The sequence below is a fragment of the Euprymna scolopes genome, chromosome 42, assembly GCF_053919585.1.
Source record: "Euprymna scolopes isolate OS-2025 chromosome 42, ASM5391958v1, whole genome shotgun sequence".
NCBI classification, from domain to species: Eukaryota; Metazoa; Mollusca; class Cephalopoda; order Sepiida; family Sepiolidae; genus Euprymna; species Euprymna scolopes.
Genome location: NC_136523.1, coordinates 64,368,243 through 64,384,979, shown reverse-complemented (window position 1 = coordinate 64,384,979; position 16,737 = coordinate 64,368,243). Strand labels below are relative to the sequence as shown.

Below are 16,737 nucleotides of genomic sequence, written 5' to 3'. Positions count from 1 at the left end.
AGAAAAATCGCAAAAGAGACTTCCGAGTCAGTCATAGCTTAGATCTTGAATTTGAGAGATGGAATGTAGAGACTAGTGACAGGATCCTCACACAATGATGTCTGACAGCTTAGAAATGAAGAAATGTGGTAGGTTTTTTTCATTTGTCCAAACTATATTACATTCAAAACGGTTTAATCAATAATGCAACACAGCATTTTGAAATACTAGATATGAACTAGACTACCCAATGTTTTGAAGTATTTCTACATATTTTTTAAATGTTTAGAACTTATGACCCTCCACCCTGTTCCCTCTTTCTGCCCCCCCCCAACGTCACCAAACTTGAAAAAATACTGACGATTACATGTCTTGTTTACCACTATGTGGTCAAGAAGTGGGTGCTTATTTTACATTAAATTTACATAAGAAAGTGATCCCCACTCTAAAATGTAAAATTTTTATTATTTTTAAAAAATTCCTTTTCTATTATCTTTAAAGGCAATTGAAACGTATTAGCCAAAGAAAAGTGGATTCTTTTTTTTTTTTTTTTTTTTTTTTTTAAGAGATAAACTGCGCTTGGATCAAATTTTTTTTTTTAATATATAAATTGATCAAGTACTTTTTTTTTTTAAACATTTGTTTTATTTTTTTGAAAACGATTCTAACTTGCAATGAAAATACAATTAAAATAATCGTTTTAAAAATTTGGTACGCTAAAAACATACATAGTTTTTTAATATTACCATTGGTTTTATATTGTTTTGTTTGTATTAGAATTCTTAAAAAAGTAATGTACAGAAATGTAAGGAAAAAGAATGAAATGCGCAAAAGAACCATTCGTAAATGCACACGTAAAAAACGTCAACCACCAAAGCATAGAAAAAATATTTGTGTATTTTATTATTGAAAATGAAAAAATGTAAAACACTTAAGTGGAACAATTTTATTTATTTGTAATGCAAACCAATTTTTAAAAACTTATTTTCGGTTTTATTTATTTATATTCTTTTTGTTTATGTTAGGAGTGTACAGAAATAAAATGTATAAATTTATGTTAAAAATAAATAAAATAAGACGATCACTTAAATTGTTGATTTAAAAAAAAAAAAAAAATTTATGGCTTTGTTTTTATTTATTCATGCATGCACAGAATTTTTGAAACCGAGAGTCATAAACCAGAACCAGATGGACATTTTAATGCCCAAGCAGCATGAGTTGAGTTTCATATTATAATAGATCATCGAAAGATGCCTAATTTGCATAATTATTTTTTAAATAATCTATATATATATATATATATATATAAAGGGCAAAATGTTTGTATGTTTCGCAAAAACTTTCAACAGTCAGGATCCGCCGCCCCTGTCGAAATCGGTATCATATCGGTATTGAGATCAGTATCATTTTAAAGCTTGACTCTTCAGACGACAACTATCAAAAAATTGTCCGAAAACATTAATTGAAGGAATTAATGTTTTTGGCCAATTTTTTAATAGTTGTCGTCTGAAGAGTCAAGCTTTAACTGGGCAGTTTTCTACAAGGAGGGGTCGGTGGGGGGGTTGTATCGCCATTTTTGCAAGTCATCATATCAGTTGACTTGACTTTGTTTAATTTCAACATTCCAAACTTCTGGTCGGACGATGGAGATATCGGCAAAGATGTCACGTTTTTATTTTTTTTCCTTCTTCACATTACGGGTTGGATCACTTACTAAAATGTCTTAAATTAAACTAACATGGCTTGCTAGAATTCTTACCAAGAGTTATAAGCAAGAAAAGGGAGGGAGGGAAAAGCTAGGTAACTAGTTAGCTAATTAGCTAGCTCTCTCTCTCTCTCTCTCTCTCTCTCTCTCTCTGTCTCTCTCTCTCTCACCTTCTATATCCTCTCTAACATTAACAAAGCCATATTTTTTTTATTGTTTTTAAATTCAACTCTTCACATTTATGTTTAAATGTTTCTTTCTGGCCTTTAAAGATACTAACTTGATTTTGTAAATTTTAAAAAAGATCTCCGTATGCTCACCATTACTCAGGCGAATTAATTTCTTCTTTCTATTGATTTCATTAGGGTCTTATTTAAAATGTAAATAAATTTGTACCAAAATGTCAATGTTTGTCTCTTCATGGAAAAATATGAAATTTTTATTCTTGATTTTGCAAGAAAATTAAGAATGAAATGTCGATTAAAATTTTGGTTTTAACTTTGCAAAATGATAGCAAGATGGCAAAGCCAACAATTATGTAATAAAATTAACACAGATACAGATATTGTGTATAAATGTTGGACGCTGATGTGTGTGTGGTGTTAGGGCCTTGTCACTAGTGTCTCCACATCTCTTGTCTTAAAATTTTTAACTAAGACCAAGTTCATCATTCACAACCCTTCTCTATCCCTTGCCATGAAGTTTTTCTTGCTAAGAGCAGGTATTTACTGAATATATCTACTTTTCCATGGAAGTCAAGACATCCATTTTTTTTCTTGCCTAACTTTCAGTGTAAACTAAACATGTTCGTTTATTTCAACTTTCTGAATTTTATATCAACTAATTATCCTGACGTCACTTTGTGTAGCACAATGGAACTGTTGCTTTTAATATCTTTTTTTAATATCTTTTTACTATCATTCATTTTCTAACTGATCTTTCCCTACTCTTCTGAATGTGAGGACAGAGTATTCTATAAGTACAGGTAACTAAGTTGCTATAACTAATTCTCCCTCATCATGAAAGATGAAAAGAGTAATCCTGAGAGAAATACCATTGAAAAATAGTAAATGGGTGATTAGAGAGTTAAGATTGTAAAAAAAAAAAAAAAATCTCTACCCATTTTGTCACTTATTTTATTGTGTTTTTCTATGGATTGCCTCCAGATTTATCATTCCTTCATCTTCTGATGAAAACAGAGTTGGTTATAATTAATTGGATTACCTCTGTCCATCTCCGACACCTCTAGAAACATGTATAGCATTTATTTTGCTTAGAAATTGTTATTAAACCATAGAATATAATACCTTATTTATTACCGCTATTAAATATGAAAATATTAATATTCAGTTTCATCTTTGACTTTGGAAATTGATTCCGTCAAATCGATTTTAACTATATAAATTTATATTTATATCATTACCTATATATAATGTGCATGTATGTATTTACATGTATATTACATACGACTTTATAAAGCATTCTCAAGGTTATCATTTTTATATTTCTTTTGCAGAAACTTGCAGAATCTTCTGAAAATGACAGCAACAATAACAATAATAAAGATTCAGAAGAAACTGAAAATGAACAGAACAAGAAAGATGAAAAGATTGATGAATTTTTCCTCAAACGATCTTTTAACAATGTTGAAGAGGCTCTTACCCTATTTAAAGATGATCCACTTGTACATAAACCAGGTCAGTCGTAGACATGAGAAATATAACTTCAAATTTAATAAACTTGCATAAGAAAAAAGAATATTTTTAGTTGAGGCAAACTAAACAGATCATCATCATCCTCCTCCTCCTCCTCCACCACCTCTTTCTCTCTCTCTCTCGCTTTATATTTCTTTCTGTTTTCCTCTTTATCCTCTTTTACTTCTCTTCGTCTTTGTCTTGCCTTTTCCTTTCATTACAATTCTCTATGAAGATTGAAAATATTGATTCTGACACAACTTCAAATGATTCATGAATGGGGTAGGGGTAGGAAACTTTTGTCTCATCAAAGAATGACTTCCTGTCTCCTTCCTCCACATGCACAATTTTTATATTTCTCTTAATTTGATCTTTTTTGTTTATTAAATTGATTTTTCACTGATTAAATATTTTTAAAATTATTTTTTACTACTTATTGCAAGCAAATCCTTCAAGTTGTTTGGTTATTGTTTTGTGCTGCCCTTAAGTCACCTCGATTTCAGCTTTTCTTTTAAAAGTCTTTTAATAAAGTGATTTTTAGCAAATCATTAATACATTCTAATGTCGATTAATGTACTTTTATTGACAATCACCCTGGTTGGATTCAGCTGGCAAATACAACAGTTTTAGTGCGAAAAAGTTTTGAGGTATTCCCAATCTCACTGTAGTTATCACTCACACTCAGATAATTTTCAAACGTCAAATTCCAATGCTTCGAGTTGATTGTTCCACGTCAAATCTCTCCAGTTGCAGTATTTTGTCCATTTTTTTCATCTTTTAACTTTAGCAAATATTATTGTTGTGATTAAAAAGAAAGAAGTCACGTTTTTCTTAGTAAAAGTTTTATTTGTTAAAAATGCACATCGAAATAGTACATGTTTACATAATCTTTACCTAAGATTCTTAGACAGTTTCAAGTTAATCGAGGGGGTGGGAGGGATGTTAAAACCATAAAGGCATACGGGCAACATTAGGTCTATCCTAACATTCCTTTTCTCAAGTCATCATCATATCTGTGTATGTAAAAGTTGGTAGCAGTGTCATATTTCCTCTTGGCAAGGGTGATCACGCATATATGTGTGTGATTTATCTGGATTCTTTGTTTTTATAAAAGGTCACCGCTTTTGTAAAAGGTCACCGCTTGTCATGACCTAAAATGGGGATTTACATAAATCAGTGGTTTGTGAATATTGTTCAAATAATGTACAGAAATGCTCAGTAATATTAGAATTAGCAACACATTCAGTGGCAGATTGATTGCTAAAGTAGGAGAACATCCGGTTTTTGTTCTGAATCTATTGCTTTTTCATTTGTGTCTTAGAAATATTGTCCAAAGAATTTTGTATGCATTGTCTAGAAGAGATGCTGATGATTTTGTACTTGCCAGTTAAACAACGGAAGGTCTACTTGTAAAATTAAAGACTTGCAGGGATGCTATGAAATGCAAAGATTATCAAAACTAAATCGATGATCAGTAGTCGTAGTGTTAGAAAACTTCCGAAAAGAGGAAAGTTCTCTTGCTCAGTTTGTGGCAAGGAAACCTGGTGCTTGTAAGCATTGGAATTACTAATAGGTTGAGAGTTTGTGCATAAAAAGTGTAAGTCAATGGAAATGGATAAGAATATGGTTGTGAACAAAGCATATTTGGATAGCAAAGCTATTGAGGTGTTAAAAAGTTTTATTACCTTAGTGATATGGAGCAGGTGCTAGTGTGATTACAAAAGTTAGAAGTGGATGGACTCCATTCAAGAAACTTCTGTTATTACTAACCAGCAGAGCATAACTACTGTCAATGATAGGAATAGTCTATCAGGCATATGTACACAGTGTGATTATGTATGAAAGTAAAACCTGGCCAGTGAATATTGAGGATATGTGTTGCATGGAGATAAATGATATGATGGAGATGTAATGTGATATGATGGATGTGTAAAGACTTAGTTCTGATGATCTCAGAGGAAGATTAAACCTGAAGAGTATAGGGAGATGTATGCAGAACAGGCGACTTTAATGGTATATCTATTTTGAAAGAATGGATGAAAGTTCTTGAGTGAGTAGATGTAGAACAGTTAAGGTCGCAGGTTCATTTCACAGGGAAAAGCATGAGTGAAAATGATAAAATTGGATTTGAGAGAAAGATGGATAAATAAAAACCTGGCCAGAGATATTTTGGAAGTCAATTTCATGTTAATGATGAAAAAATGAAAACTCTCTTTTTTGGTTCCCTGATTTAGTGGAGAGGCACCTATGTTTTCAGTGGCGTCTGTGTGTGTGTCCATTAGTTTTTCCTGAAATTTTGCCACAAATTGTGTTTCATTAAATTGATGTGCACAGTAAAAACATTTTTTTTTGCGAAAATTCCTATTGCGTCCCCATGGGCTCAAAAGAGATCAAAAATGCCCCAAAATGACATGTTTTGCTCCATAACTTTTGATCCATCCATTAGATTTTTTCTGAAACTTGGCCAAAATGTGGAGCCTATTGTTCTTAATATAAATCCTGTATGGGTGACCCTGGCAAAATTATGGTTCGCTTCCCTCTGGCACTTTTGGGGCTAAAAAAACATGGAGCTCTTTTTTCATACTACTCAAAAACTTTATATGTATGTCTATATAGTGGTTTTCCATGGTGCTGAATTTAAATATACATGTCCTAAGACATGAAATTGCACTGTTTGTCCATTTTTACTGGGATTCAGCATTCCCAGGAGCTCAAAAGGGATCACAAATGCCCCAAAATTGCAAAAAGATTACTTTATACCCCATAACTTTTGCCCCATCTATTAGATTTTTCTGAAATTTGGCGAAAATGTGAAGGCAATGTTGGCCCTTCACACTTCTCACATTCATCGTTTCTTCACTATTTTTTGTGGCGTAATATCACATGCAGCACCAGAGGGGGACCACACACACGTGGCTTGTTACACATGAGTTTGTTTTCTTTTCTTGTTCATTACATTTTTTATTTCTTTTCTCTCTTTTTCTCTTTTTGTGATGTTATGATAGACCCTCTTTCTTTTCCCTCTCTTGATGAAAAGAATGCAGGCAAGCAACATGCACAGAGTCTTAGTAACATCTACATAACTTAAAACAATTTAAGAAAAATGTGCAACACATTACTGTGGGACTGCTTTAAATCCAATATCAACAAGTTTTATGATAAACCATGCAATATCTATGACATAAGTTCATGGACAAAAATTCCAGTCTTCAAATAAATGGCTGCCCCCATTAAAGCATTCAGTAGCCATTTGATTGAGTAACGCATCTCTGAACAAACTTGATTTTTATGTTAGAAACCAATAGATATTGCGTGGCTACTTTCCCTGATTTTGTATGTCATCAAGAAATATATACATATATATATATATATAAACAAACATAATTAAATAATAATTATTCTTTTATACCTAAAGACACTAGTGTTTCATGCATACCCAATCCACAGTGTAGGAGGTGACAATTCTTGCTGGTCAGGAGATTCAAAGTCACCTTTGGCTCCATTCATTAAGCCTTTACCTCTGGGTCACCAAACAATTGCCACAGGAATGAAGGAAATCAACAACTAATAAACGCACAATTCATGCGCAAACATTAGACAATCAAGAGTGTTCAAACGAGCAGAAGTCATGAATGTTGTATAAACATTAGTTGACAGCCTCTTAGTTTATATTTCCCAAACAGTTCCCATCCTTAAGTATTCTTAATGGTATAAGCGTTTCATATATATAATTTCATATTTTCATCCATATACAGACATGACAGAAAAGAATAGACACACATAGAAACAGTTTAGTTCAATAAACATATAATTTATAGAACAAAATAAAAAATAAATGGTCACAATTTTAATAACTTGGTTGATATTCTCTTTGTTGTTTTTAATGCTAGAACTCTTCTGGGCATGACATTGATCAGTTGATGAATATCGTCTTGAGAAATTTTGTGCCATGTTTGACGCAATAATGCTAAAAGTTCAGGCTTAGAAGATGGCTTCATTTTCTTTTTGCAAAGGTTCTGGTCTAATACGCTTCAAAGGTTTTCAATTGGATTCATATCTGGGGATTGACTTGGCCATGGAAGTTTATTAATCCCATTTTCACTCAACCAATATTGTGTTGCTATAGCAGATGGACAAGGAGCTCCATCTTTCATAAATAGGGAGTTTACTTGCTTCATTTTACCACTTGAGAGTCCTTCATGTAATCTTGAAACATAGCAGAATTGATGTTTCCTTCACACTCCACCAGGTCTGAGGGAACATCATTCCAAATTGCACCCTACGCCATAACCGAGAAACCCTCGGGTTTCAACGCTGGCTGCAGTCAACCTCTTGTTGAGGGAGCCTCCATACCCATGCCCTTCCACTGTTGGGAAATGATGCAAATCATGACCCATCAGTGAAAATGACATTAATCCAAAAGGTCATAGGTTTCTCCACTATCTCACGAGCCCAATCTTTTCTGTACTTGATATTGGCAGGATGAAGAAGAGGTTTCCTTCTTGTAGCTCTAACATAGTAGCCCAACTTGTGAAGATATCTAACAGCTGTTCTGGGACTGACACCAGCTTGTGTTGCAAATTCAGAGGCTTTGCACTGAGGATCCTCTTCAACATTTCTTTTCACAACACACAAGGTTCTTTCAGAGGGACTGGGTCGACCTGGGTGAGGTTTTGTACACTCTTTGTCCTCTCTTGTGAATAATTGTACAATCACTCTGTTAACAGTAGAAAGAGGTATTGAAAGATTTCTTGCTTTTTTATGCTGACTAAGACCACCTTCATGTTGACTCACGATTCGTCCTCGCAGAAAATTCTGATAGGTCTGATGCTCCTTTGGTTCATAACATACTTTAATGTTGTTAGATGCAATTTTAATGAGATATTCGCTTATTTCAGCACTATTTTTATCTGAAATAATATTAGAATAAGCATATATCAGTCTTAGGAAAAATATTTATCTATTCTTTTCTGTCATATCATGTGTGTGTGTGTGTGTAGGCAGCATTTTTCCTCTTAGGCATATTTCATTAAATAAAATGGACGATTTCTGGCTATTAAATCTATTTTTGATCCTTTCCAACTTCTGAATAACAGTCTTCACTTCTGGCAGGAACTGGCTGATGTTACAAAACTGCTTTAATTAACAACTTCCTAACCCTAACTCTTCCCAAACTATTTTAGAACATGAATTCAACAATATTAAACAAATGTTAGTAAATAATTGATATTCCAACCATGTTATTGATAAACAAATTAATCAAAAAATGTTATTGATGAACAAATTAAGAAATTTAGAAATGTTAACCAAAATAATACATGATCCACGCCTATACCTACTACACGTATAAAACTTTATTATAAAAACCAAATTAATTATTATAATTAAAATAATTATTATAATTATAGAATAGATGAAAAAGTTAAAGAGATTAACCATGCATCACTCCAAAAACAGTGCTGTATTTAACCACTTGACTAATCAACATTCCTGTCCCAATTTTGAAAAATCTTAATTGACAACACATGACAATACTTGAACCAATAATAAATGAAAACTTGAAATACTAGAAGCATTACTAATAAAAACTAAAACAAACTAATATTAATAAAATAAACTTTACCAAGAGTATTAACATCCTGAAATGTTTGTAAAGTTAATAATTTTAATAACTTTACAAACATTGCAGGATGCTATTAATGTTAACCAAAGAAAAAAAAGGATAAAAATAAATAAATAAATAAAATAAAATAATTAACCAATGAAAAAGAATAAATAAATAAAATAATTAACCAATGAAAAAAAAATAAATAAATAAAATAATTAACCAATGAAAAAAAAAAAATAATTAACCAATGAGGGAAGGGAAAGAAAAAAAAAACGTATATAAATTGTTCAAAACCAGTTAGATTAATTTATCCCTAACAATGAATCCTGAAGGATTGGAAAGTACTCGGACTTATGATAAATATAGTGATTACATCAGCTAGTTCATGCTAGAAGTGAAGACTTATTCAGAAGTTGGAAAGGATTGAAAATAGAATTAATAGACATTTTATTTAATGAAATATATATTTATATATACAAGTTATTGATTTAATAGACACCTGAGGAGAAATATTTACAAGCACTAATTCGTAGTCTAATATATATATATATATATATATATATATATATATATATATATATATATATATATATATATATATGTAACAAAGAATTAATAAAACATCATCTTAAAAACAGTGTAAGAAGAGTTAAAAACATATTTAATTTTCAAAAAGGAGACACAAATTAAGTGGATTGTCCTTAATCCATAGAGTTTCGAAAGAAATACTTCCCTTCTCGTAGAAATTAGCAAAATGCGGAATCGGATTTTGCTTGCAAAGTATTTAATGAAACTGAAAAAAGTAAAAGATAAAATATAGTGAAGCAGAGGGAAAAGGGGGGGGGGAAGAAAAATGATTTCACATGAATGGATGGTCGGATGAAGAGTAGAATATCCAATAATGGTAAAATCCAAGAAAAGTTTCCAAAAGTAAAAATCCAAAGGAATCGCATTACTGGAAGGTATTTGCATGTCATCCAAAAGGCAGAATTCCATGAAAATATTTCACAAATGGGTACAAGAAAAAACGACTGAGTTCAATATATTATTATAAAAAGAAAGATAAATTGTGCGTAGAATGTATAAATGGAGAAATTTCAAGACGCTTCTGCCGAGGCTAACTTTCTAAATACGAATAAAGAAACAGAAAAGACGAACGGTGATTGAATAGAAAAGCCAATGTCACAATGACCCAGACAAAATAACGTTGAAGTGGTGCAAGAATTAAGGCAGAAATAAGGGGTCAAGTGAAACAGACAAGTAATGACTTTAGGATGAAATTATCAGCAGGAGTCACAAGATTGAAGCAAATCAATTGTGTGGAATGAGTAGTCATAAATTATAGATTGTTTCTAAGTTAAGGCTATGAGTTTAATGTGGAAACGTCTATATCTAATAGATTGGGAAGAGTATTTTAAGTTGTGATAAAAAAAATAAAAGATTTAAAGGGGATAAAACAACAGTTATGGAGAAGAAATTGGCCAGCATCCACAGGCTCCGCTATAAAGCAAAAACTGAGAACTGCACAAAAATAAATATATATTTGTGTAAATATATATGATATTTTAACACAGTAAATATCATTAATAATAACACCGTAAATATCATTAATAATAACTAATAATTGAAAAACATTTAGAATCAATAAAAAGATCACATATTTCAGACAGGACCATCATAACTTAGTAAAGCACTTGACTGCAGTCTCTGAGGTTGAAGTTTCAAATCCTGCCATGATTATAAGCTGCAATAATGATGAGACATGTGACCATGGAGAATTAATAATATATATATATAAGTATGACATCCTAAGATTTCAAAACTCGATATTATGACCACAAAAGTACTTCAACAATAAAAAACACTGTATGAAAACAACGCAAGCAAATAAATACTGGGAACTCAAGGAAAGCGGACATTTGCCGGTAGTCGAATGGAAAATAATAAGACAAGCTACCACATGTAGAAACTTAGATGACCCATTTAGATTATGCCTTCATGAAAAATTTGCTATCCTGTACTTTAAAGAACCCCAACATCTATTAAACTGTAGAAGAAAAATAGCGAACAACTGTGTTCACAAGATAAAATTTACTCTAGGATAGAGATACAAAATAATTTTAAAACTAACAAAAACAATAGAAAATAAACAAATAAATAAACTAAATAAACATGAATATACATAAACTATCACACCTGTATGTATGTATGTATGTATGTATGTATATATATGTATGTGTGTGTATATATATATATATATATATATGTATGTGTATGTATATATATATATATGTATGTGCATGTATGTGTATGTATATATATATATATGTATGTGCATATATGTATGTGTATATATATATATGTATGTGCATATATGTATGTGTGTATGTGTATATATGTATGTGTATATATGTATGTGTGTATATATATATATATATATAAACTAACCTAGATTTAAAACAGGTCAAGAAGCTAGATATCCAGGCTAAATAGAGTACACACAAAGGAACAGGTCAACCAGAGGTCAAATAGGCCTTTGTCCGTTAAGTGCATGTTCATTGGCTGATAGGAGGGGCGCGGTGGATACTAGAAAGCTGATTGGCTAACAAAAATCTCAATAGAAGATGCATATATAAAAACGACAGCCAACCACAAAATTTGCGCATAAGCCTGGAGAGTTCTAGAGTGGATGAAACGCAGAATATTCAGTGTAGCTTAATCACCATATATATTTTATAACTTACTAACTAGCTCTACTTATGTATTGAGCACTTTTGAAGTAAATACTTAAAGTTTACACATAAATTTATACTCTCGTATATTAATTTTATGTGAGTAAATGAAGTAGTTATATATATCTCACAATTTAGTAGAAAAAAACTGTCAAAATCATTGATCATACAAGAGTTAATATTAATTATTTTATTTAAATATTATACATAACTGTGTTTATTAGGAGTATCTAAGTTTCATCCAGTTTGTCATCCTGAAATTAGGACAAATTCTGGCTTGTTCTTTTACAAACATTTTTCATTAACAGGACTGATGAATCTAGTTGAAGGAAGAACAAAACTGGAATTTTTCTAAATTCTTGGATAACCAGATAGACAAAACACAGGCATCTCCAGTAGACAGAGAGGAATAAAATAATTAAACATTTCAGTTGAATGTTTTTAATATTTTCTTTATATTCTAGGCAGCAAATTCCTATACACAACGCATGGTTGGACTTTGGCAAGTGCTATTTTGGAAAAAGCTAGCAACATTCCATTTCCCAAAATGATGACTGCTGTATTTAAAGAACTTGGATTACATAGTACTTGTTTTGATAGAAATGAACCTATAGTTTACAACAGGGCCAGGTAAGTTTGACTTTGTATTCATTATATACAAGAGTGGGAGTATGTATCTTTGTTTCTCTTTCATATGAGTCACGGTTGAAGCTGTTCTCCTCTTTCTTTGCTCAGACAAATAACTGGAACATGTTAATATTGAAAGAAAGACACTGATAATCATTTCATGCCCCCCAAAACTTTATTAATCGCTTAATGCCGCTTGAGAGCAATTGTATAGATGTGTGATTGCTAGACACCCAGTGTATCATGACTAATGCTAAGCTAAGAAGGAATTAATAATTGGGAAAGGCATGTATGATAAAAAAAACAGATGAAATATGATGAACAGCGATTGTAAATATAACAATTTATTGAAACAAATGTTCTGAAAAAGTATTACCAGCTGCATGCAGAGTTTATTGAAGATGTTTTGGAAAGTATTCATAGGCTTGCTTCACATAAGTGTAAATTTGTTGGCAGATGTGTGTGTGTATGTACATATTAATAGAAGTTCTTGTTTCAAGGTGATGGTGATAACTTAGATTGTCAAAATTTGTTTCAGCTTATGTGTGCAAGGTGCTGTCATAAATGAAACGTAATGAGAGCACTACTTGCACTTTAATTTCAATAGGATTGCGAAAAGCCAAAGATTTTTGAGTTTTGCCAGAATATTAAGAGAAAAATCTCTGAAGAAAGCAACTTTTCCCAATGAGTAGCATGACCATTGTTTTATATACAATTCAGTTGTTTTATATGGGATTCAAGCACACATACACTGCAAAAGAACTTTCCCTCAAACTCTAATCTTAACAGTATCGAGTCCAGAAACCTCATTCCTCTTTTACTGAACTTAAAAACGGCTCAGTTTGTTGCCCAAAATATCACTGAATTATTTACGTTACCTGACACGTCTCACTTGTGCGCCTTAAATTGTTTGAAATAATCATCAGCATTCTTTCCACCATCGTGACAGCACAAGTTGACTGTGTGACTGTTATTACTAGGGCAATATTTGAATCATCTTGCACTGGTTCTCAAGAAAGTATTTATCCTGCTTTCCCCATGAATAGTGTCAAAACACATGCATCCTCTTTGTAAGGTCATTCAACCTCATGTTCTTTACACCCCATGTCATACAAGTGATGACACCCATACCTCTTCACATGTTCATTTCTCTGGGCAGACACAACTGTTTCCTTGTCTCCAGACAAGTCGTTTTGCAAGGTAGCATATGATCTGTTGGTTCATGCATGCAAACGCATTATCAGCAGACACTATTAGCTCTCTGTCTCCAGGCAAGTCGCTTTCTGATTAATCAGAGGAATTTGTGCCTCATTAGTAGCTTCATTCTCAATAGTTATGCCATCCAAATTGAATTTATTGTACCATGTTGTATTAATCGGTTAATTTTAAGTAAAGAAAAAAAGTTGTCTCCTACTTTTGTTGACTGTTTTTAATGCTGAAATCTCTTTTATTATCTAAATTATCTAGGAGTGTAAATATTGCTGTTATATATCTTTTACTGGTTTAAGTATATTTGTATGCAGATTGTGTATCTGTGCATGATATGTAGAGTTTATGAGATAGTAATGTGTGTGTTTTGCAACATTCTCAGTAGGTTTGAATAGTAAGTTAATCATGTCATGTGTTCGATATGTGAGAATCTTAACTTATGATTAGGATTATGACAAGAGAATATTCTTATCATTGCTTTGACTCTCAAGTATATATCTGACCCAGTTAAGCACAGTTAATCAATCGAGAATTACATCACTCTATCTAAAAACATATAAGATATTAACTGATATATACTCGAGAGTCAAAATAATGCCATAGCCCTACTAATGATACATGGGTGTGCTTGTTTGCGTGCATGTCATAGTTTATGTGTAGAAATGTATATTCTGTTATGCATGCGTGTTGCTTGCATCTATGTGAATACTCCGATATACAAGTTTTTAGAATAATATAGAGGCGAAGCTATGATTTGGGGAAGACGTTTCTGAACACTTCTCACCATTTTTAACTGTTATGACATTAAGACATGTTTACATATTGGATAGCTACTGCTGCTTAGTTATAAATGTTTTGTCTGTATGAACACTCAATATCTGATTTTTTTTTCTTTCTTCTTTTTTTTTTTTTTTTTTTGACAATTTGATTTACTTGTGGCCCTGATAAGGTTCAGTGTTACCAAAACATTAATTAATTTGTATAGAGCACCTTAAATGGTTATATAAATTATATTTATAATGCTCTACCTTGTATTGAGCACTTTTGAAAAAATATTGGTTTTAAATTCATTTTATCAATATATTCAAACTTGTTCAATTATATAATGTGATGTTTAGATTGCATTCTTTGCAGAAAATGCCTCATCACATTAAGTTTTTTGCATTAGACTTGTTCTCCAATAAATGTTCACCTGTGGCAGGCATTCCCAGACCAATTGCTCTGCCATAAATGTGTATATGTATATGTATGCACACACACACACACACATCATCACAAATGAGCATATATATGTATGTACACATGTACACACACACACATCCACCATAAATGAACATATATATGTATGTACACATGTACACACACACACATACACATCCACACACACGCATCCACGCACACACATCCACCATAAATGAACATATACATGTATGTACATCCCAAACTTATGCTTTATTTTTTCACAATCTCTAACAATTTGATTAAAAAATTTGTGATTTCTCTTTCAGATTTTACCGAACCTCAAAGACTGGACATGTGGTTAACGTACCTTATGTTGATAATTCTTACAAATGGGCCGGGGGTGGGTTTTTATCAAATGTTGGGGATTTAATCAAATTTGGTAACGCCATGCTTTACAGTTTCCAATACATTGGATGCGAAGAAGATTCTGAAAACGATGATCATTCAAATACAGAATTAAGGGCCAAAACGCTTATATCGGATGTCCATCAGAACAAGCCAGGTTATCTGAAACGATCAACAATGATAAACCTGTGGAAACCTGCTGAAGGAGCTAAAATGACTGAGCTGAGTGACACACACTATGGTCTCGGCTGGTCAATTCTGCCGGATAAATACGAACATCCATTCTGTTTGAAGAACCGATTTTTTACTTTCCATACAGGAAGTGCAGTTGGCAGCAGTAGTATTTTACTCATCCTTCCTGCCGACTCTACCAGCCCAACCAAAAATCCACCAAAAGGTGTTGTCATTGCTGGCTTGGCTAACCTATCAGGAGTTAGCTTTACACGTCTTGCTTTCACTCTGGCGGAAGTATTTGAGCGTGTACAAATGTGATTTTATTTAAGGCAGATTGATTCTTTCATACAACCAAGTTATGTATGAAAATTCATGTCTTTTCTTCATTTTTAATGGCACAAATGAACCATAATCAGGGATGTAAGTTTGCCATTTTTAGCAGAAATTGCGTTTTTTTTTTTGTTTTTTTTTGTAATTCAGAAAAAGGCAGAATTGCATTTTTTCTTTTTTTCTAAGAAAAATCACTCAAGCTTTACATTATTTTTTAATAATTTGGTTCAGTTTTATTTATCTTTCTTTTTCTCACTTTAGCTTTTTTTCTCTTCTTTCAAACAAGACATAGTGCCACTTGGATGTAAGGGAGTTACTATTATGGGCCATATCTACAGGGACATCATGTATGGAGTTTAACAGCAAGATATTTGTTCACATTATATTTAAACTTCCGTATATCAGTACAGTTAAGGATGCAGGAAACTGAGAGAGAATTCCAAAGTCTAGCAGTTCAAGAGAAGAAACTATTAAAAGCACAAGGGTTTCTGGCATCTACGGATTACTACAGGAATTTGAATATAACTTTTCATCCCAGCATCATTGTAGGGGTGTGATTTTGCCATTTGTTCAATTAGTTGGGGTATTTATTTTATCTCTTCCTTTTTCGTCACCTTTTGTCTTGCCTTGCTTCACCTCTCTTTTCTTTCATTGTAAAAGGATTAATTTTGCCAAACTTCAAACGATTCATAGGTGAAGGAGGTAGAAGACTTTTGTTTCATTATTAATGAATGTCTTCTTGTCTCCTTTGAAACATTCAATCAATACTTTTAGTATGAAAATAAAGAAAAGGTATTGTAGATTAACACTCTTCACTAAATAACCTCCCCCTTCCAAAAGTAAAAAAATAAAAATAAAGTTTATGACTTAATATCCTAGCCTCCTAGGTTGGAAAATATAGAGTCTATGACCTAGGTTAAGAAGTTCATCTTAATTTCAGATTTTGTGCCCATTGGCCATTTACATCCCTGCATAATCTTTGACCTGTCTTTTCAAACTTTAATTCAAGAAACTGCTTTTTAATCAATAGTTTAAATCTCCAAAATCGCTTTTGAATTTTGCAAAGTCACAAAGTAATCACCATGTCAGTCA

At 32.1% G+C, this 16,737-nt stretch overlaps 1 protein-coding gene across 1 annotated transcript in view; it reads left to right on the top strand.

Moving 5' to 3' along the window:
* The window catches only part of LOC145267115 (serine beta-lactamase-like protein LACTB, mitochondrial), a 48,423-nt gene that overhangs the window by 29,413 nt on the left and 2,273 nt on the right, over positions 1 to 16,737 (top strand). The window contains exons 5-7 of the mRNA XM_080123142.1: positions 3,201 to 3,381; positions 12,183 to 12,348; positions 15,063 to 16,737. The exon at positions 15,063 to 16,737 is cut by the window's right edge and continues 2,273 nt beyond it. Of these exons, the coding sequence (XP_079979268.1) occupies positions 3,201 to 3,381; positions 12,183 to 12,348; positions 15,063 to 15,633 (918 nt within the window). The 3' untranslated portion in view covers positions 15,634 to 16,737. The remainder of the gene's footprint in view (positions 1 to 3,200; positions 3,382 to 12,182; positions 12,349 to 15,062) is intronic.